The sequence below is a fragment of the Peromyscus leucopus genome, chromosome 8b (genome assembly GCF_004664715.2).
Source record: "Peromyscus leucopus breed LL Stock chromosome 8b, UCI_PerLeu_2.1, whole genome shotgun sequence".
Taxonomy (NCBI): Eukaryota; Metazoa; Chordata; class Mammalia; order Rodentia; family Cricetidae; genus Peromyscus; species Peromyscus leucopus.
Genome location: NC_051086.1, coordinates 32220677 through 32241450, shown reverse-complemented (window position 1 = coordinate 32241450; position 20774 = coordinate 32220677). Strand labels below are relative to the sequence as shown.

General features: G+C 45.4%; 1 protein-coding gene across 1 annotated transcript; it reads left to right on the top strand.

Moving 5' to 3' along the window:
* The first annotated feature begins 276 nt into the window (after positions 1 to 276).
* Positions 277 to 19500, top strand: Btnl9 (butyrophilin like 9). The gene is made up of 11 exons (XM_028888774.2): positions 277 to 474; positions 4081 to 4213; positions 6065 to 6412; positions 7917 to 8198; positions 10868 to 10996; positions 11700 to 11732; positions 11986 to 12006; positions 13209 to 13229; positions 13425 to 13451; positions 16749 to 16775; positions 17708 to 19500. Exons 2-11 carry the CDS (start codon positions 4105 to 4107, stop codon positions 18343 to 18345), a joined length of 1635 nt encoding a protein of 544 aa, XP_028744607.1. The 5' UTR covers positions 277 to 474; positions 4081 to 4104; the 3' UTR covers positions 18346 to 19500.
* Positions 19501 to 20774: the final 1274 nt, after the last annotated feature.

The following is a 20774-nucleotide window of genomic DNA, read 5'->3' as shown; positions in this document are numbered from 1 at the left end:
GCCTGGGATAACCATCCTGCCCCCTGGATAGCCAGCTTGACCTATCCAGCAATCCTGGGTGGCCAGCTTGGGCATTCTTCCTCTGCTCTTAGCCTCTGCAGATGCAGCCTGTTCGAATAAAGTTCTCAGGTACCTTTGGCCTTGTTCTAAGATCCTGGAGGAACATTTTCTATGGGAATTTAACTTGTGACTTTCCTCACAGGGACAGGATATGACGGAGACTTCCTCGTTTTGTTCTGTCTATTCTGGTTTTTATAACAAAGGGCAGAACCAATAGCTTATGTCCTAAGGTGGAAGGTGGGTGAGTATTTCTGTCACTCATGAGCTGCACCCCCACTTCCTGAGCTCAGCTACCAGTCCATGTGGAAAGGGTCTTAAGCATCACGGACTAATACTCCATAGTCATCCCCTTTACAGGGAGGTGAGATTGTCAGCATCCGTCTGCCACTTGGATCTTTTGCTGTTACCTGAAAGGTATGTGGCTCCCTTGCAATAACTGTATGAACCTTCTAGAAACAGCAGAAAACAGAGCGAGGCCCCCGGAAAGCCTATCATAGAAAGAAGCTCTTATTGCCTCATCCTGGTGGTTTTGTTAGGTGTTGAGGTGTCTTAGGAGAGATGCCCATTCAGGCTGGCCCCTCTGAGGAAGCAAGATTCTGATGCATTCTTTTCTGCTCGCAGATAAAAATGGTTCATTCTTTCGGGACTCCCTTCTTAAAGCAACTCAGCCCCTAGAGACAAGAGGGTGGAAATCCTCTTATGGGCCAACTAAAATCACACTATTGTAGGCTAGCGAGCAGTAGTGGGCACTGGAGTGGGAAAGGGGAGGGAGGTGCCCTTTGGAGTTTATGTGGGTAACGGTGAGATGAAACACACCAACTGCGGTTTGTAAAAGCAGCAATGCCAAGCAGAAGAGGTGAGAGATGGTCTTCGATACTGCAGTGTGCCCTTTATCCTTGGTGTCTTCAGAAAGGAACATCCCAGGGGATCCCAGCAGCCAGAGAGACTCTGGTCCCCACCAGCACAGCTTAGCTAGGTCCGAGGCCCCTTCACTGAGGTCCCCATTTTCACCCCCACATTCAACCTATCTAGCTCCTTCCTTTCTCCGGCCAAACTTCTCCACCAGAATCAGAATCTGGAGCCCATTTCAACCTTGGCGCAAAGGGCGGGAACTAGAAAGTGTTTCCTCTTAGGGGGCAGCCGCACTCCAGGAAGGGTTAGAGCCTTTAGCTGAAGGACAGGTGGGAAAGGAACCTCGAGGCAGTGGTGGGGAGGGATGTGGAGTTTCACCCACGAAGTCACTTTAGGAAAATTTCTTCTATTCCCTTCAGGAAGTCGCCAGACCACTGGTTTCCAGTGAAAGGCTATCCAGCAGATACCCCTGAATACTGAACAGGAACTAGGTACCTGTGACCCCCATCTGAGGGGATGCTAGCGAAGAAGTCTTAGGGACACTCCAAGTTGCTTTAACTAGCAGTAAAATTTCAGTCCACTGATTGATTGGTTCTGTGCTGGATCCCTTGTGATCTACTCTCTCTAGTGCAGCTGGGGGATAGTACTGCTCGAGGCTGGGTGATTCCTAATAGATTCATGACAACAGTTATGGTTTCGGGTTATTGATGCACATAAAAACTGAAGCCGGACCTGAGGAAACACAGCTGGTGGGAGGCTGGATGAGAGGAGACAGGCACCGTAAACAGCTGAGGTAGAAACATCACTCTACCACCCACCAGCTGCGTGTTAAGGTGCCCCACATGCCTCGCTTTCCCTACCTGTAATTGGAGTTTATTGGTAAAAGTAGTAATGATCCTGATGGTAAAGGTGAGTGTTTGATAAAGAAGTGTTCAATTTATGTTAGTGCTATTGCTGTGGGCATATGCATGAGTTGCATGAGCATGGGGGGAGGCAGTGTGTGTGCGCATGTGCTCCTTGTATTTTCAACCTCTTCTCCTGTAGCTTTGGTGATGGAGATCATGTGTGTCTATCACAATAGAGAAATGACAACAGAGGACTGTGGATCCTCTAGCAATTCTGGAACACACCGCACCACTTGCTTGCCACTTGGGAAAGAACAGGACTCTTCTTCTAGGCTAACCAGACAAGAGTTCATTAAGCTCCCTGTCCAATGCCCCGGCGTCCTCTCCTGAGTGGACTCATGCTACCACCTAACACAGTTGACTAATTCCTCACATTGGAGCTCATCCAACTGGTCCCGTAAATACACTGCTTTGCAAGGTGCTATCTGAGTGGTGCTGTGCCCCACACGGCTTTGCTCTCTTGGGGCTCTAAGCTATGACCAGTCCCCAGGACTAAGGTGCAAAAGGAAGGGAAGAAACACAAAAGAAGTGTGGCTTCAGATGCCTGGTTGCCACTTGTCAGAACTGCCACAGACAGGCACATACACATTTCTGTCATCAGCCACAAAGGACAAGAGGTCTTACTGTCCTCCCGAGCTTTGATCTCTGCGCAGGACCTCTGGTCTGGTTAGTTATTGCACAACTAATAATCCCACTAAGTTATAACCATCAAAACAGACAGGTTGGCTCCAGAGGGCTGTGTGCCCTCCTCCCTCTGAAGAATCCATCTGGGACACAAATGGAGTAGACTCAACTTGCTTCTATGCCTTCCCTCCATGACACTTGAGTCTGAGCTCCAAAGGTCCAGGACCCGGCACATTGACTTCTCAGACCGCTGCGCTTCCCACCACACTACTGTGCTCCTACCGGTCTGGGTTCTTCTAGCCCAGAGGCCGCTCTGAGAGGCCCTCATCAATCCCTTCTTGCTTCTCCTCTGACTGCGCATCCTACTGTACAATCTTACATCTTTTACCAATGGTTTTGCAGACAGTGGGGCTGGTGCTCAGCGGAAGCAAAGGCTGTGCGAGGGTCACAAAGCCGTGACAAAAGACAGAGTAGAAAAGTGAGTTGGGATGAAGAGTGAAAAATCCACTGACTATCCCTCCCCAGGGGGAACTGTTGTGATGGGATAAATAGTTTCTAGAAGAAAGTAGCAAGCTGATGTTTTGAAAGTGGAGAGAGAGAGGGAGACGGTGGTGACTTTTATTTGTAGAGTATTTCTTCATTTCTATGTTTGAGACAGAGTCTGGCTAGGTAGCCCGGGCTCTCTTTACACTCGTGACCCCTTTGCCTCAGCCTTCTGTATACTGGGATACAGATATGTACTATCGCATGCAATTAAAACAGCTTGTCAACCCATAGAAGGCTTAAACTTTTCCCTGACATTGGTTCCTACCATTGCTCAAGCACAAACATTGCGGTTCATCCAGCTACACAACTAAATAAAGAAGCTATGTGGAGAGACTGTGTGCACTCCAAGATGTGTTGGCCACATGAGACTCACTGGCCTGTAGGCTTAGATACTAGCACAGAACCCAAGGGGGACTTAGAGGAGACAGCCTTGTGAGGGCTGAGTCTGAGTCTCCACAGGAGGGAGAAGGGCTTGCCAGATGGCCTCCCTCCATCAGTTGGGCCTAAAGATGCTCTAAATATGAGAACCAACGGGACTAACTAAGCCCCTGAAAGTACTACCCGAGGGATCAGAATAGATGCAACTGTCCCAGAATGTCCCAAAAGTTGACAGGCAGCTACCACACATATACTCTGTTTTGGAAAAAAAAAACCAGCTCTTTTCCTCTGTTCAATGAACTTGATGTTCCAGGGCAGAGAAAATTGTATACACGTGGTGGAGAGGAAGGGAGATAAAGCTGCGTTGAGATTCTTCGGAGATTTCCCATCCTCTGGGGCGTGTCCCTGATCCAGCGGAGGGTGACACTGGGCCCCCACACAATGTATGGCTCCATTCCTGACTTTAAACAATACTTGGCTTCCTCTGGGATCCTTCAGTCCTGTCCGTTCACAACTCCGTGAGTTCCAACAAGCCCAATGGTAACAACATTGCATGGTAAAATTAGAAGCAGTTCTCACATCCCGTCAGGGTTTAAAAGAAGCCATGGGCCTGATGTGAAACTCCAAAATCAGAAAACAACAAATAAGTGGGACAAGAACAGATCTCGGTCGTGCTGGGCTGCCCACATCACCCCGCATGTTTATTATCTTCCAGGTGGCCCGCCTGCACTGCTGACAGATGGCAGATTTCTCACTATTCCCGGGGTTTTTGAAGCAAGCACCATGGGGCAGCAGCATTTTCTTCAGCCAGCTTCTCCTCTTTCTCCAGCTGGGGGAGGTGAACTCAGGTAGTGTATTTGATTCGCAGCCATATTCAGTCCACCCAGGTAGGATACGAGCACCCAAACTCTGACCTTATCTTTGCTAGATGCTCTCTAGGAATGGGCTCTCACAGTGCTGCACGAGATCATACTAACTGCTAAAATGCAAAAAGATTCCCACGCAAGGTTTTGGATTTTTGTTTGTTTGCTTTATTTTTTCTTTTGTTTTTGTCACTCTTTCTTTGTTTGGCTTTTGAGACAGGTTCTTGCTATGCAGCCTAGGGTGGCCTGGAACTCACAGTCTTCTTGCCTCAGCCTCCCCAGTGCTGGGATTGCAGTTATAGACCACCATTCGATACCTCTAAACCAGGCGATAAAGAGCCATACCACTTGATGTTCTTCCATCAGTCACCAGCCCCTGTTTCCCGTATACACCACCCGGGAGCAAAGATAAGCACAGCTAAGAACGAGTCTCCTTCCCTTGAAAACCTTGCAAAGCACATATTCCCTGGGAAGGAAATAGATGGAGGATAAACTGGGATTGGAGAGAGGGGGGCAGGGGACAGAGAGCTTAGGTGTGTGAGAAAGACAGTTGAAGAGACCCTGGACAGGGAATCTGGTAGGAAGGCGATTGGGAATGACCAGGTGTCATCCAGGAGGCAAAGGTTTTGTCCAAAATGACACATGATCTACAAAGTGCAGGATGGAGAGGGAAATCTAGCAAGTTGGAGTCTGGGGAAGAAGTTTTAGCTGAATTTGAAAAGGAGGAAACGGACTGATTTAAGGAGAGCAGAGAGACCACCTGGAGACTCTACAGAAGAAGACAAATGATCAAATGAAAGATCATGACAGGTCTCTCCACAGCAGAATTCAGCAGGCATTTAAATACTAAACCACAGAGCAGAGTACACCCATAGATCATGTTTCTATATGTTTTGTTTTTATAGAAGCTGTATATGTGTGTTCTATTGATAAACACTGAAAACTGCCTGTCCTGTCTAGTTTATTGTCAAGTCAGAGATACATGAATAGAAGGAAGCACGCTTGAGAAATTGCCTCCATAAGATTGGCCTGCACGCAAGCCTGTGCATTTTAAAATTAATAATTGACAGGGAAGGACCCAGCCCACTGTGTGTGGTACCACCCTGGGCGGGGAATCCTGGAGTATATAAGAAGAGGCTGAGAAGTCTGTGGAGAATGAAGAGAGTAAGCAGCACTCCACCATGACCTCTGCTTCAGTCCCTGCCTCCAGGTTCTTGCCTTGAGCTCCTGCCCTGACTTTCCTGTAAGATGAAATACGTCCCTTCCTTTTCAGTTTGCTTTTGGTCATGGCTTTTATCTGAGCAATTGAAATTCTAACTAAGACCTGAACAAAATAAGACTTTCAATTCTCATTGAGCAGAATCGCCACCATCATCAGCTATATGGCTTCTCTCTTTCAAGATCTTTTTCTTGGTGTGCTTTCACCATTCTATATTTATATATTCTATTCTATATCATAGGCATAATTTTCTTTTTGTCACTTACACAAATATGCAATTCTCTATTCTATATCATAGGCTTATTTATTTTTTGTCAAACATTGCATTTAGTATGCTCCCTTGATCAAATAGCATTACTCTCGATTGATTCAAACAAATAACCAGTCCAGTCCTGTACAGTGTGCTTGGTTGGAACATGTGTACATATATATTTTAACTCATGCTCTGACTTTTTGTTCATGACAACTTCTTTTCCAGGAAACCACACAGGTTGTTGTTAGATGGCAACTCATCGTTGTCATTTGAATAGTTTGCTGTAGATTTCTGATTTGCAAATTTTAAAAACTTAAGTTTAAAGTGGGTTGATCTTGGCCATTGTTTTGGATTGTTGTCCTAGATGAGATCAAGGTGCTGGGTCCTGGAGAATCCATTTTGGCCCTTGTCGGGGAAACGGTGGAGTTCCCATGCCACTTGTCACCGTACCTGGATGCAAAGCACATGGAGATCCGCTGGTTCCGGACCCAGGTCTCAAATGTGGTTTACCTGTACCAGGAACAGCAGGGTCTCTCCAGCCCACAGATGCCGCAGTTCCTCAACAGGACCATATTCGAAGCTAATGACATTGCCGATGGCAGTGTGACCCTGCATGTCCTCAATGTGGCTCCCTCTGATGAGGGCCAATATGGGTGCCGCTTTCTTTCTGACGACTTCTCTGGTGAAGCCACGTGGGAGCTGGAAGTAGCAGGTATGTTTTGGAGCCAGCCAGGAGCAGGATTGGATAGAGCTGCCATATACTCAAGGAGACATAATGGCACGGGGAATCTTGGATTGAGAGCAAACAAGCACAATGTGTTAAAACATTGATGGGGCATGAAGAAATATCTCAGAGGTCTATCTAGTGCCTGTCTAGCACAAACAAGACCATGGTTCAATCCTCAGTACCAGAAAAGAAAACAAAAAAAGTTTTTAAAAAGTTAAAAAAAGAAATCCTTACAAGTTTATATGCAGCAAATAAAAGGGAGAAAACGTTCATAAAAAATACTGAATGACTTCAAAACAGCTGAAAAGATAATTAGTGTCCATAATGACAAGGTGACTCAAAGTGACATCAAGGTATAATAGGCATTTGTACAAGATTAATATTTGTAGTATCACCTAGCATTTCGTGAGCATTGAAGCTTCCTAAATACCAACACCTGGGAGCTGAATGTGGTCCATCATCACGGTCCACATTCAGAAGTGAGAAAGACAAGGAGCTCAGTGAACAGATGTGTAATGATTCCTCCAATCCGTTAGTAAGAGGGAAAAACAACATGAAAAAGAAATTTGATGATGTATATAAAGTGCACAAGAAATAAAGGGGAATACAGCAGAAAGAAATATAAGATGTACTAGCTAGAAGCTAATAGAATTTGATTACCTAAGTAGTGAGGATGTAAGGAATAAAAATGATGGAGAAAGGCCTGAGGCTTTCCTGGTATGTATTTTATACATTATTAGTATTTAAACATTGATATGCGAATGTGTTTTTGATTAAAATAGAATTGCATCACTTTTCTCCCCTTCTTTCCTCTCTCCAACCCTTTCCAGCTACTCTCTCTCAACCCCTCCCATGCCTCCACTCTCAGTTGATAGCCTCTTTTTCTTTAAGGATTATTTTTACAGACATTCAGAGTGGTCTGCCTTGAAACCATATACATACCACCAACAAAGATGGACTCAGGATATATTGTACACACATACACAAATATATTAATATTTTGCAAGTTTAAAATATATGGCTGGGAATATTGCTCACTGATAGGATGTTTACCTAGATGAACAAGACCTGAGTTTGACCTCTAGCACATAAATTGATAGTTAAATGACAAATGATAGCTAGATAGATAACAGAGCCAGCTCTATTAGACTGGGAAAGGATTGCATATACCATAGGCACTTGAGATCTAGTGAGAATTAACAGGACATTCAGTTGAGATTTGGGGTGAGACGATTCTTCGTTGTAGTGAGATCACTTATTGCACAGTATAACTGAATGCACATAGCCCTCTTGTGAATATTTCCTAATGTCCCTGTCTAATCTAAATTGTCCTTGTCAATTCATAGCTGGAGGGCTGTGAGCTCACATACATGATAAAAGAGTCATAATTCCTGACATCTTATGGTGACTTCAGATGGTGAATGGTGGCATGAACTTTATGCTTAGCTTCTAGGAGTGAGCCTGATCTTTCACAATCCTGCTTTCCCAGGGTTGGGCTCAGACTCACACATCTCCCTTGAGGGCTTCAACGAAGGAGGCATTCAGCTACGATGCAGTTCCAGTGGCTGGTACCCCAAGCCAAAGGTTCAGTGGAGAGACCACCAGGGGCAGTGCCTTCCTCCAGAGTCTGAAGCCATTATCAAGAATGCCCAAGGCCTGTTCAGTCTGGACACATCTGTGATTGTCCGAGAAGGGACTCATAGCAATGTGTCTTGCTCAATCCAGAACCCCTTGTTGGCCCAGAAGAAAGAGTTTGTGCTCCAGATTGCAGGTCAGTAGGCACTGGCTCACACATATCTTTCTAATCATCACAAGCTCCGTGTTGATTGGCCCATAGGTGGTCTGTGAGGACATAAGGATTCTGAGGTGTGACTGATGATGGGATGGGTTGGGTTTGAAACCTGAATCTACTTGGCTAAGAGCAACTCTCTGAGAGTGCAGTGACAACCGAGTAGAGAATAAGGAGGCCCAGAGGAGCAGCATTTCAGTACCAAAGGTCATGCACCAAACTCATAAAGCTCACTATAAATCGTTATGGGAATTCCTCTGTTCCTAACATCATCCCTCAAGCCACTATTTATAGAACCCCAAATTCTGACCCTCTGGTTGCCATCCAAGGGAGTGATTCAAAAGGTAAAATGAGTGAATAATAGCATGCCTTAGAAGGTGGTAGTACTAGAGAGAACTGAGAAGCAGAAATGGGTACCTGGGAGTAATGTCATGTAGATCTGGGTTATAAAAAGGCAACTCAGGTCAGCAGATGTTCAGGCAAAGAGTTGAAATTTCAGCCATTGCTTGGTTTCAAAGTCTATTGTTTTAAATTTTATTTTATTTTCTGTGTGTGGGTGTTTTTCCTGCATGTATGTCTGTGCACCAGCTGCATTCCTGGTGTCCTCTGAGGCCAGAAAAGGTCATAAGATCCCCTGGAATTGGAGTTACAAAAGGTTGTGAGCCATCACATGGGTGCTGAGAATCAAATTATAGGTCTTCTAGAATAGTAGCAAGTTCTTTTAACTGATGGACCATCTTTCCAGCCCTCAAGGTCTTTATTGTTTTAAGCCTTGGAGACAAATCTAACCTATGGGTTATTTTTTCTATAAATCTAAGTCAATAGTTATAACAGAAAATACCATCTTCCTTTGTATCAGGCAGACATGCACAATCTGTATGCATGATCTCAAGACAGACTGTAACATGCCCTTAAGTAGGTTGACTTTGCAGCATAATTTGTCATGCACAGTTCATTCTAAATCCCCCTGGTCGCTGGGTAGTGGGGGAATCTGTGCTAGCTGTCCTTATCCAAAGGGAAAGCAAAGTGTACCCATCTCTAAAGCAAGCATGAAGGTTCAACCTGGAGCTGGACCCTAAATTTAAATTCTCAGAGCACAAAGGGTTTGGGTATCTTGTCCTTGATGTTTGCCTGTCAGATGGATGGTCCTGAAGAACAATAGTCCTGGGTTATAAAGCTGTCAAAGTTGTTTAGCTTTCTAATAGGCTTGCTTGCATCTCAAAGGAATAAAGAATTAAAAAAAAAAATTCCTAAAGAGAACCTTAGATTAGATCCGTATATATCTAAATTTATACCATTTATAATTTATTATTAAGCTTACATACATAGACCTTTAGATCTGTACATACTTGCCCATGTCCATTGCTGTTAATGGATCTCAGGTGGAGAGACCACAGAGGCTGGAACAGAGGACCCAGGTCTAACCACCAAGTCAGGGAGACAGCAGATTGCGAAGTGAAAGCTGTATGTGAAGGATAAACCTAGCGTGGCCAACCCCATTGTACAAGGCCGTGAAAATGGAGTTCTAGGAAACCAACATTTCAGAAGAGACTACAAATGCTGGCGAAATAAACCAGACTCAAAAGGAAAAAATACTGTGTGACTTCACTTACGTAAGGTACCCCGAACAGTCCAGTTTATATGGACAGAGAGTACAGTAAGTGGTTTTAAACAGCCTACAGGCCCAGAGTGCATGAGGTGTTAGTGTTCAGTGGACAGTGTGGGATGATGAAAAATTTCTAGAAATGGAGACTGGTGATAGGTGTACAACATGTGGGTACAGCTAATGTCACTCAACTTACAGTTAAGCGTGGCTAAGAAGAGGGCTAGGGTTTAGCTCCTTGGTACAAAGCCTATCTCTCACATGAGACCCTGGAAGAGCAACCAGAGCTCTTAACCACTGTGATCTCAGACTCAATTTATGATACTTAAAGATTAAAAATGCTTTTTTAAAGAAGCCTCCCTCTGGGATAAAGCATTAACTTTGAATAATTAACTCACACAGACAAACATTACTGAACCAGCACAGATGCTTCTGCAGGGTTATGCTCCAGGTTGCTCTCATCCCTTCATCTTCTGGCCACTCTCCGAGCTGCCCTGGCCTGTATACAGCCCCAAGCTGCATCCTATACCTGGGGATTGCTTGGGAGAGCTGCTCTGGTTAAACTGCTGTTGGCTTTGTTAGGAATTCTTCCAGTGGTGTGAGAGCTGAGATCAATGTGAGGGAGCAAGTGGCCACCCGTGGATTCTCCTACCAGGCAGGACAGCCCACTGGTTTTCAAAAACAAAGCACTTTGGATTGTGGGTTCATTGAAGTGTAGGCTCAGAGCTGGAAGAAGTGGCCGCCCAGTTATAAGAGGTGGTGAGGTGAAGGGCAGACCAGGCAGGACCTGTCCTTCAGCTTCAGTTCACAGTCCTCCCTTTCCTGATGCTCACACTAGTCCTGCCCTTGCTCTGGATCCTACCTGCAGTGAAGACTGAGCAGCTGTCCTCATGTCCAGTTCATACCTGACTGCAGGGGCTCCCGGTGCAACTGACCACCCTAAGGTCACTCAAGGCTTTCCCAGGTGTGAGGTCCAAGATAGTCTTGTCTTAGTGATTTTAGCGGAGCCTAAGTCGAGACAACAATCACCATGTGACCTGTTTTCCAGATGTGTTCCTACCCAGACCGTCCCCCTGGAAGAAAGCGTTCCTGGGAACCCTGGCGGCCCTCCCACTCTGTCTGGCTGTGCTCACCATCCTGGCTCTGCAGTACTTTTACAAGCAGAGATGCTCCCAAGGTATGAGGCAGGCCCTGGAGCTGGTTTTGCTCCATAGAGATGCAGTCTAGGGGTCTGGATCGGGTTTGTTTTCTGTGCCGTTAAATAACTAAAAGATAGGAAATATCTGAAACTTAACAGATAGCAGCAGAGAAATCTCAAGCTCAGTAGACAGAATTGACACTTGAAAAGGGTTTTTCTTGGGGATGAGGAAACACACACAGGCAACAGAGACATGCAGAGAAAAAGACCCTCTGAGAAGCTAAGTGGGTGGGGGTGGGGCTCGAAAAGCCGAAAAAATTCTGGTCTCTTCCTGAGGGCCAGGATTTTAAAGCTTCTGAAGAGTTTTCTTCCCCTACTTCAGGGTTGGTCAGTTTGAGGACAGATAGGATGGTTAATTGGTCCCCAAATGTCCCTTGAACTTGTTGAGTCAGTCCATCAGCAGGGGGCCTCCTGGTGGGAGGCCAAAGCTACTAGACTTTTGTCTCAAGTAAGGAGGTTAGGAGAAAGCTGGCCATCTTGGAAATTTGCCACCTTTCATACCTAGCCATGATCCCTCTCCCTGTCTGCATACCAGGGAGTCTACTTGCTAGTGTCTCAATAGGAAAGTGGCGGGATGTGGGGAGCCGTGGAGGGACACAGCGGCAGAAGGCCACCCAGACTGGAATGAGACCTAGATTCGGGCAGGCCCTACTCAGCTTTCCCTATTCATTCTTTCTTTCAGAAAAGCTGAAGGAGCAGGGTGAGAAGGACAGAGGTAAGTCAGCAAAGGTGCCCTCTCCCCACATCCTGAAGCAGGGCCTGGGGACCCGCTGGGTTTCCAAGGCAAGTCTTGGAGGGGTGTCTAGGAGGGGCGCAGAGAAAGGGAAGGACAGAGTTTGCTTGGACTGACAGTGTCCAGGCACCCAGGTTGGCTTCCAGATGCACAGAGCTGAGTCTGTATATCATGTACATAATCTGTCTGGTCCTTCCCCACACTGAGAGCATCCTTTTTTCCCTTTTGTCTCCAGGAAGACTGACTGCAAGGTTGGGTAAGTTCTGGGTTCCTCACCACAGGGCAGGCTGCGGGACAAGTGAGTTTAACTGGCCTCCTTTGGAACAGAAAAGGGCCTTCCAGTGGCTAGTTATCATCCGTCTTTGTGCACCTCTTCTTCCTCAATCAGACTGAGATGGGCTGCCTGTGGGTGTCCAGACCCTGCTGGAGTGTTTACCCTCTCCAGTTCATCTTCCTGGAATCTGTCGTTCTCTTTTTTAAGCCAAATGCCACTGTGAAGAATGACTCTTGAACTTGCACTCAAATGGGAATGCTCTGGTAAATTACTTTCCCTCTCATTGGAACACACCCACTTAAAACCGTGGAGGGGTGTGCTGTAGCAGAAGGATGTGTCCCACAAAGGAAGGTGGGAATCTGAGCACCTTGGTGCAGGCCAGAAATCCCAGCATTCCACTGGTGAGACAGACCCCAGAGGTTCAGTAATTTTCAGGTCATGCTTCTTAGAGAGATCTTGTCTCAAAAAAACAAAAACAAAACAAAAAACAAAGGAGGTTGAGAAATCCCAAATAAAGGGGAACTGGAGAAGGCTCCCATAATTAGAATGAAGATCCAGAGAACCAAAATTTGACTGCCCTGTCAAAACTCCAGACAAACAGCAAGAGTAGAGAGCCTTGTCCGCTGCCTACTCAATCCCATCAAGCAAAACTGCTTCAATGCGTCATCAACACCACAGTCTATATTAGTATATAAAGAGTACAAAAGAGGGAGAGACCAGAGGCCTATGTTCTAGTGGCAGAATCGGATCCTTTCCACCTAGCCAGGAGAAATAATTGTGGTATCCTTCCTGTCTTTAAACAAAGATCTTGGGGGTCAGCAAATGACCCCCAAAATCATATAGGCTGTGCTGGGTAACTGGGCTTATTCACACACTTCTGCCCCCACCCCCCTCCCTGCAAATGCCAGGGAAATCCTGTGGTTCTGAAAGAATGAACCTCTCTCTAACCAGATCGGGGCCTTCGGAAAAACCCTTTAGAACCAAGCCTGTTTTCCTCCTTGGCCCAGTGCCTGTTGATGTCTTTCCCTGAAATGAAGATAGGATAAAGGCCCTGGAGTGCAGGGGATGAGCCTCCTTCTACAGGGCAGTGTGGCCTCAAGGGTAGAGTTGCAGTCAGAAGTGGTTTGAGATTAAGGAAGGTCTTTGCCTCAAAAGGTTGATGTTTCTCTCTGTTCTGCTTGCAGAGAGACTTCAGACAGAGCTTGGTAAGTGCACTCCACCCCAGAACTATTCCTTCCTGTCCTGACTTTGTACCCTAGCTGTCTCCCAACAAAGTATGACCCCAGGCTGGAACTGTGCAGACTGCATGGGTGAGGAGGGGAGGGATATTCAGACAGCTGTGACACAGATGTGAAGTGGTGTCCTGACGTTCTAATTCCCCTTTTCCTTTGCTGCTTCAGACTGGAGAAGGTCCGAAGGCCAGGCTGGTGAGTAAAGCCTGTTCTCTCCCACTGCTTCTCACTGGGCTCCCTGACTTACCACGATGGAATCACACCCCCTCTAAATGCATTTCCAACTTAGGACATTTCCATTTACAAGTTAATTTACAAGTAAATTGAAAATGCACTGTAAATTGTACATTGAAAATGGTCTAAGTTGGAAACACATTGATACATCTAACAAATATCACAGATGAGCAGTACAGTGCTGGGGTGTTGTGCAGGTACCTTCTGATCACGTGACTGTCTGGGGCTGTGACTTACTGTGGCTTCCCAGCATCTCCACAGAGTAAACATGTCACCAATAACCAGCCTGAGAAATGATCAAAATTCCAGGTATGGTTTCTAATGAATACATATGGCTTCCACACCATCATAGTGCTAAAAACAACAACAAAAACAACAAAACAAACAAAAAAAAAAACATAAGCTAAGTCGTCATTAGCCGGCTCCTCTCTGTCCATGGCAGCATCACAGTCTCTCTGGTGCTTCTGCCTTCTTTCATACACTTCACATGTTGTATGCATATTTTACTTGGTAGAGGTCAGACCCAGGTTTCACTTTTATATTTATATTTATTGTCCAGAGGCTACATGTGGGAAAACATTGCTTCTAATCCTGGTTACACACTACAGTCACCTGAATTTCTGATGTTCACCCTCCAACTGCCTGCCGGTCTAGAGCAGACATGTTACTATATATGTAAATACTTCTCTTCACACCTGAATGAATATGAGGACATGGCCACTCCTAGGTATGGCTGAGGAGAAGGTTTTTATTGTAGATAGGAAGGAGAGCTCAGTCAGAGGCATCTGGAAGAGCTCAGACTGAACTGGCTCATGAGAGGAGGGGTTAGGGAGAGAGAGAAAGAGAAGAGAGAGGGAAGAAGAGAGGGCAAACAGAAGAGAGGTGCAGGAGAGGAGCCGAGAGCAGAATCAAGAAGAGAACCCAGAGAATGTGTAACCAAAACAGCTGAGTTACATAGGGAAGAGAAGGTGGGGAGGGGAATTGAAGCCCAGGGACTGCAGAGGTTTAGGGTAGGGGGCGGGGTGTGCCAGCAGGGCTGAGGGAGACCAGAGGCTAGCATAGATCCTGATAGTGTAATAGACACCACAGGCATGGGTAAATGGAAGAGCAGATGTCACTTTTGCCAGGACTAAGGAGATGACTCCTTTTAGCAAGTGGGAACTATCTTAAGTCCCAGAAGGAATGCTGGCTTTTGTCTAAATGACAAGCTTTGGGGAAAGGAATTTCTCGGGACCTATATTCCCTCCATAAGACCATCAGCCTAATATATATTTTGTTTTGTATCTATTCTTGCAAATCTGAATTTCTACTTTGTCACATGCATTTTAGTTTGTGTAAACATCAATGTTTCATGCTGCCTGTCCCTTGCTCTCTATATGCATCACTGTTCAAATATCCACCTCGTAGGTGTCTTAGGTCTGTTTCTTCTTGCTGATTCTCACGGCACACCACTGCAAACCACACAGAATAAGCCTGAAGTGTGCTGCCCTATCACCCCTTTTCTCTAGGAGGTACAACCAGGAAGGGAGATTAAGATGTTAGTTAGACAAAGGGTTCCCAGAAAGCCATCATCCTGCCATCAGCAATGGTAAGGCTCTGCACACCTGCATCCTGTGTGAGCTAGCTCTCTAAGTTTGCTGGCCCATGGGGATAAATGCTTCCTCATTTCTTTATTAGTGGCTCATCTCTGGATGCTAAGATTTTGAACATTCCTATATTACATATATTCTTATTGATATATAATGTATATATATATATATCCTTATCAATATATACGTATATTATTATTGACATTAAACAACATGGATTCCTTTTTACTATTGTATCATTTGCTGTTAGTCTTGTCCATGTTCCCCTTAGTGAAGAGAGATCATTACTTTTGATAAAGTTAATTAATCAAATTTTTACCGGTGGCTTATGCTTCTGAAGTTTTATTGAAGATCTATGCTAAGGATACCACAATGATATTGTCTTATAATTTCTTTTATTAATTTATAGAGTATTTCTCAGCCTTCTGTTAGTGTCGCACAATACCTGAAATAGTAAACTTACGGTGATCAAAGGTTTGCTAGGGGTCACAGTTTCAGAGGTAAATCCATAGTCACTTGGGCCAGTGGCAAGGCAGCAGTGAGTACAGAATGTGTGGTAGAGAAAGCTGCTTGCCTTGTGGTAGGCAGGAAGCAAAAAGAGAACCAGAAGAGGCCAGAGACTAAGGTTCCATATAGTGCAGAGCTGAGGACTAAGCCTTTGACTCAGGACCATTGGAGAATGTTTCAGATCCAAACTGCAATAATATGTTTCATATAGACGTCCATTAATCAGTTCTACAGAAGTCCCCACACTGGGTGTGAAGTGATAATCCACAGACTTGTCTGTGTGCACTGAATGGGTCTTCTCAATGCCATTTAGTACACCAGCCGTAATTTTCCCATTGAGGCAAGGTTTCGACTTGAGTATATTCAGTGCAGATGCTCTTATCCATGGGCTCACCTCCCTACTCCTTGTTTCCACCATTATGGCGTTTATAGCAAGTTTTTATAATTCAAGTTTTATAGTTCAAGTTTTTATAGTTCAGGTCTTTATAGTTCGTTTTCTTCCCCACATCTGCTTCCTTTTTAAAGTTAATGAACCTTTAAAAACACAAATTTACACAGTTCCTTTAAAAATTCTCAAGTTGATTTGGATGAATAGTTTAAAATTCATAGGCAAATTAACATTGGATCAACACTTTGCTGGAACTAAGTTATTCCATATTAGAGCTGTGCATCTCTAAAGTTCCACTGAATGTTTTGATTCCAGTCCAGAGTTAATCCTCTAGCATCCTGAAAAAAAATGTCTTCTATTGTTTTGGATCAACTCTTTGTTTCAAAATAGAACAAGAGGAAACTAAAGAAAAATCTACTGGTAATGATCCACAATAAAAACGGAGGCTGTAAAGAGAAGACTGGGTATCTACAAGGCATCTTAGGACCAACCGAGCCCAGCTCAGCAGGGCCTCCAGAACTGAGCTTGGCCAGGCGGAGATAGGTTTCATTTTCATCCTTTGGTACCACGGCTGCTTGTTCCTTGCCTCTGTGTTCCATCTTCCCAATGTAACTTGAGGCTGCACACCACTTGGTAGACCCTTGTCCAATCCAATCCAGAGGTGGGGATGAGGATATTTAATTTGTGGGCAGTTCTTGAGCAAGGGAAGTCATACTCAAGGTCCCAGAATTGCTGGCTTAGCAGTCTGAGTCCCTTCTCTCTCTCTGGTTTCAGAGTGGAGAGCGGCCCAGCAATATGCAGGTAAGTAACTGAAACTGCCAAGTGTGACTGGTGACAGGGTTGGATTGGGTCTTGCATAGAAAGGATGGGGAGGGGTCTGACATCAGAGGAAAGATTTTTCCAGGAGCCAAGTCCATCTCCTGGAAATGAACACAGTATACATAAAGCATGCTGCATACTCTAATGTGCACACATTTCATACACAAGCTGTTCTCACACAGGCACAGCTTTTTGGGGGTTTACTGGGTTCATTTCCTAAGGGCAGGAAGGTTGCTTCTGGAATCTGTCTGTAGAAGAAACGGCAGAATCTGAAAGGAACCTCTCAGATCGTTCCTCAGAAGGGCCTCTCAGACAGGCATGATACACACCTGAAATCCCAGCATTGGGAGGCTGAGGCAGGAGGATCATGAGTCAAGATCAACCTGAGTTATATAGGGAGAGATTGTCTCTAGAAACGGGTGGGTTGGGTATTTGGGGGTTATCCTCCAATTTCTCAACCATCAAGTGGATGGATGTGTTTGGGGTATGGGTGTTGGAGTGTAGGTCACTGGATTAGATCTCAGAGGTTCCCTGTGGTTTTAAGAGTTCTAAAATTGCTGTAAAGCGGAGGCACAGCGAGGCTGTTCAGACCGCGTGGTGGGACCAGAGGAAACAAGCTGCAAAAGGCTTGACTCCATCCTAGTAAATCTACCCATGAACCTACCTCATTTGAAACCGAAGAATGGGATTCAGAAACTTATCTGTTAGGAAGGGAATAGGCTTCAGGAGTGTGCCACTCTGGGAAGAGGGGTAGTTGACAGTGTGTGGGGGGGGGGGGGGGGGGAGAGAAGGGAGGGAAGAGGAGAGGGGAAAGGAGGGGAGGGGAAGGGAGGATATGAGAGGGGAGGGGAGGTGGGAGGAGAGGAGGTGTCTGAACCTTCCCCAGCGGGTATTAACCCTATGCTTCTGCTCAGTGGACGTGACCTTGGACCCCACCACAGCGCACCCTAGCCTGGAGGTCTCAGACGACCTCAAGAGTGTGTCCTCCCGACCAGGGGCGCCCAGTATCGCGGCCCACGGCCTGCAGCGGTTCTCGGAGCAGACGTGCGTGCTGAGCCGGGAGCGTTTCTGCAGCGGCCGCCACTACTGGGAGGTGCACGTGGGCCGGCGCAGCCGCTGGTTCCTGGGCGCCTGTCTGGAGTCGGTGGAGCGCTTGGGGCCGGCGCGCCTGAGCCCCGCCGCCGGCTACTGGGTGATGGGGCTGTGGAACTCCTGCGAGTACTTCGTGCTGGACCCGCAGCGCGTGGCGCTGCCGCTACGAGTGCCTCCTCGGAGGGTAGGCGTCCTGTTGGATTACGAGGCGGGGAAGCTGTCCTTTTTCAATGCGTCAGATGGATCGCACATCTTCACCTTCACCGACACTTTCTCAGGGGCGCTCTGCGCCTACTTCAGGCCCCGAGCCCACGATGGCAGCGAACATCCAGATCCCCTGACCATCTGCTCTTTGCCGGTTAGAGGGCCACAAGTCCTCGAAGAGAACTACAATGACAACTGGCTACAGCCCTATGAGCCCTTGGACCCCGCCTGGGCTGGTGATGAGGCCCTGTGGTGACCCCAAGGCCAGGTCCAGGCAGCACCCTGAAATCCTGGGCAGCGCTTTCCTCTCTTGCTGCCAAAGAGGCTCACACAGAAGAAGAAGGACTATAGGACTTTGGCATATGCAGTTGTGTGTATATAATAATCTTTAAGGAAAGCGGGCAAATGAAAGATCGTTTGTATATATAGCAGGATTCTGGAGTGTGCACTGTGGGGATAGGAAAGAAATCAGAAGTATCCGCTAGTTTGTATATATATTTCTGTATGTTTTGTGTAATTTTGTATATTCTGTAAAAGTCTAGAAGTAATGACATTACATAAGCAATGAGTTCACCTATGGCTAAGATCTGAGTTTTAAACATCATTTCCTACTAAAATGAGAAGGGAGAAATGGTTGATTCCAGGACTGGGGTATAGAAAGCCCCAAACTTGAACCCACTTTTGTGCTATAAAATAAGTCAGTCTTCAGAAATTGATAGGGAGCAGGATAGTTCAGATCTGCTGTGCAAAATGGGGACTGTGATTAGGAACTGTGGAGTGCATACTTTAAAACCAGAGTAAATATTAAGAGTTCTCGCCATAAAAATAGATAGCTGAGGTAATTTATATGTCACTTGGTTTGGTTTAGCCATTCCAGAATGCACACATTTATCAAAACATGCTGTCCACCACAAATATACACAATTTTTGCTTGTTGATTAAAATAAGTAAATAAACATAAATTTTTTTTTTTAAAGCAAACCGACATAGGTACAGTTTGTAGTGACGTCCCTGGCCATCTGTGCGGCAATAGAAACGTGGAAATCAATAAGGGCAATGATGAGGCTGGGGTGGAGCCCAGATCTCACACATCTTCAACTTCACCGACACTTTCTCTGGGGCAGTCAGTGTATTAGTTCCCCAGCACAGCAGGGGAAGGGTTAGGGTGGCAAGAATGCAGTATTACTCCCAAACGTTCGTATTAGTAACAATATACAGACCGAACAAGCTATATTTAGGAATATGTCTGCATATACATATACACATGTAATAACAATTAATTTTAAAAGGCCATGAATTTGAAAGAGTAAAGAATTATGATATGTGGGTAGACTTAGGGAGAAGGAAGGGGAAAATGATGTAATTTTATTATAACCTCAAAAATTAGACAATAAAATAATGCAGCACTAGATGCTAACTAAAATCCAAATGCACAAGTCTATGGCAACACTTTAATTTTTTTTCTGTTTTTTTTTTTTTTTTTTTTTGAAGGGGAAACTTAAAAAAAAGTCAAATGAAACCTATCTAAAAGACAATGGGGAGGGTGGAATGAAAAAGTTACTGGCTTTATTTACATCATGGAAATAAGTGGCATAGACAAAAAGGAATAATGGACGCTAAACTCACTGGGCAAAAGTCTATTGGAAAGCTGTGGGTCTGCCGGAGTCCAGCTCTGACCTGCTCCCACCTCTCGAAGGGTTCTTGGGTGGAGGAGAGAGGAGTGAAGAAATGATGGATAGAAAGATAGAAAGAGATGGTAAGAAAGACAGAGACATAGGATAGCTGGAGTGGGGCAGTGCTGAATCAATACCCAGCTACCCAGAACTTTATTCAAAAGGCTTTTTATAATATGCCAAGGGAAGAGACAGAAGACCTCCCCCTTGCAAGATCAAAGCAACCATACAGCCAAGGGTAGACCCTTCCAAACACCTGGTAACCACACCTGTGGCCAAATCATCCCATTATGCAGCCCTGCTGGGTAAAGCAAGCTCAGATTCTCTAACCTTGACTAAGGTTTCACTAGATAGCCCCTGTGGGCTCCCACAAAAAGCAAGATGTTTCCACAGTCTTTAGTAGAAATCTAACATACTTCTTAAAAGTAGGGGAAGGACTTTAGAGCTCTTTCCTCAGTTCATTAGCATCCTTCCATTCTTGGGAGTGCCTTTTCTTTTCTTAAAAGCTGTCTCTATTTGTACTCCATGCCTAGCTTAAAAGATATAGCTTTCCCCCCTTCTCCTTGTGGCTGTCAGGATTTTCATCGCATCTGTACAGTTTGCATTAACCTCTAATAAAACTGTCCTTGAGCTTTTAGGAAAGAAAAAAGGGCAGGGGGAGAGTACTTCTGCATTGATAATCTGCAAGATGAACTGAGTGGTGGGTGACATTTACATTTTCAAGGATGAGACAAGACATTAAGACAAAGGGAAATGAGTAGGAGCCCAAAATTAAAAAAATAAAAACTTACATGAATATTGATTTTATGAGTAAAACATTAGTGCTGTAGTGATGTAGGAAAATATTGCTCTTCACAACCATGTCCTGAGACAGGAACTCTCATAGATTGACTCCTATTGGAGTAGGGGAGTCTGCAGCTTAGTTTAGGGGTTCAGCAGCCAACTTTAGGGTTTCAGCTGTGTGAGTGACTACCACTTGATTAACAAAGGTTTCCTCCTTGGGCAGGAGATG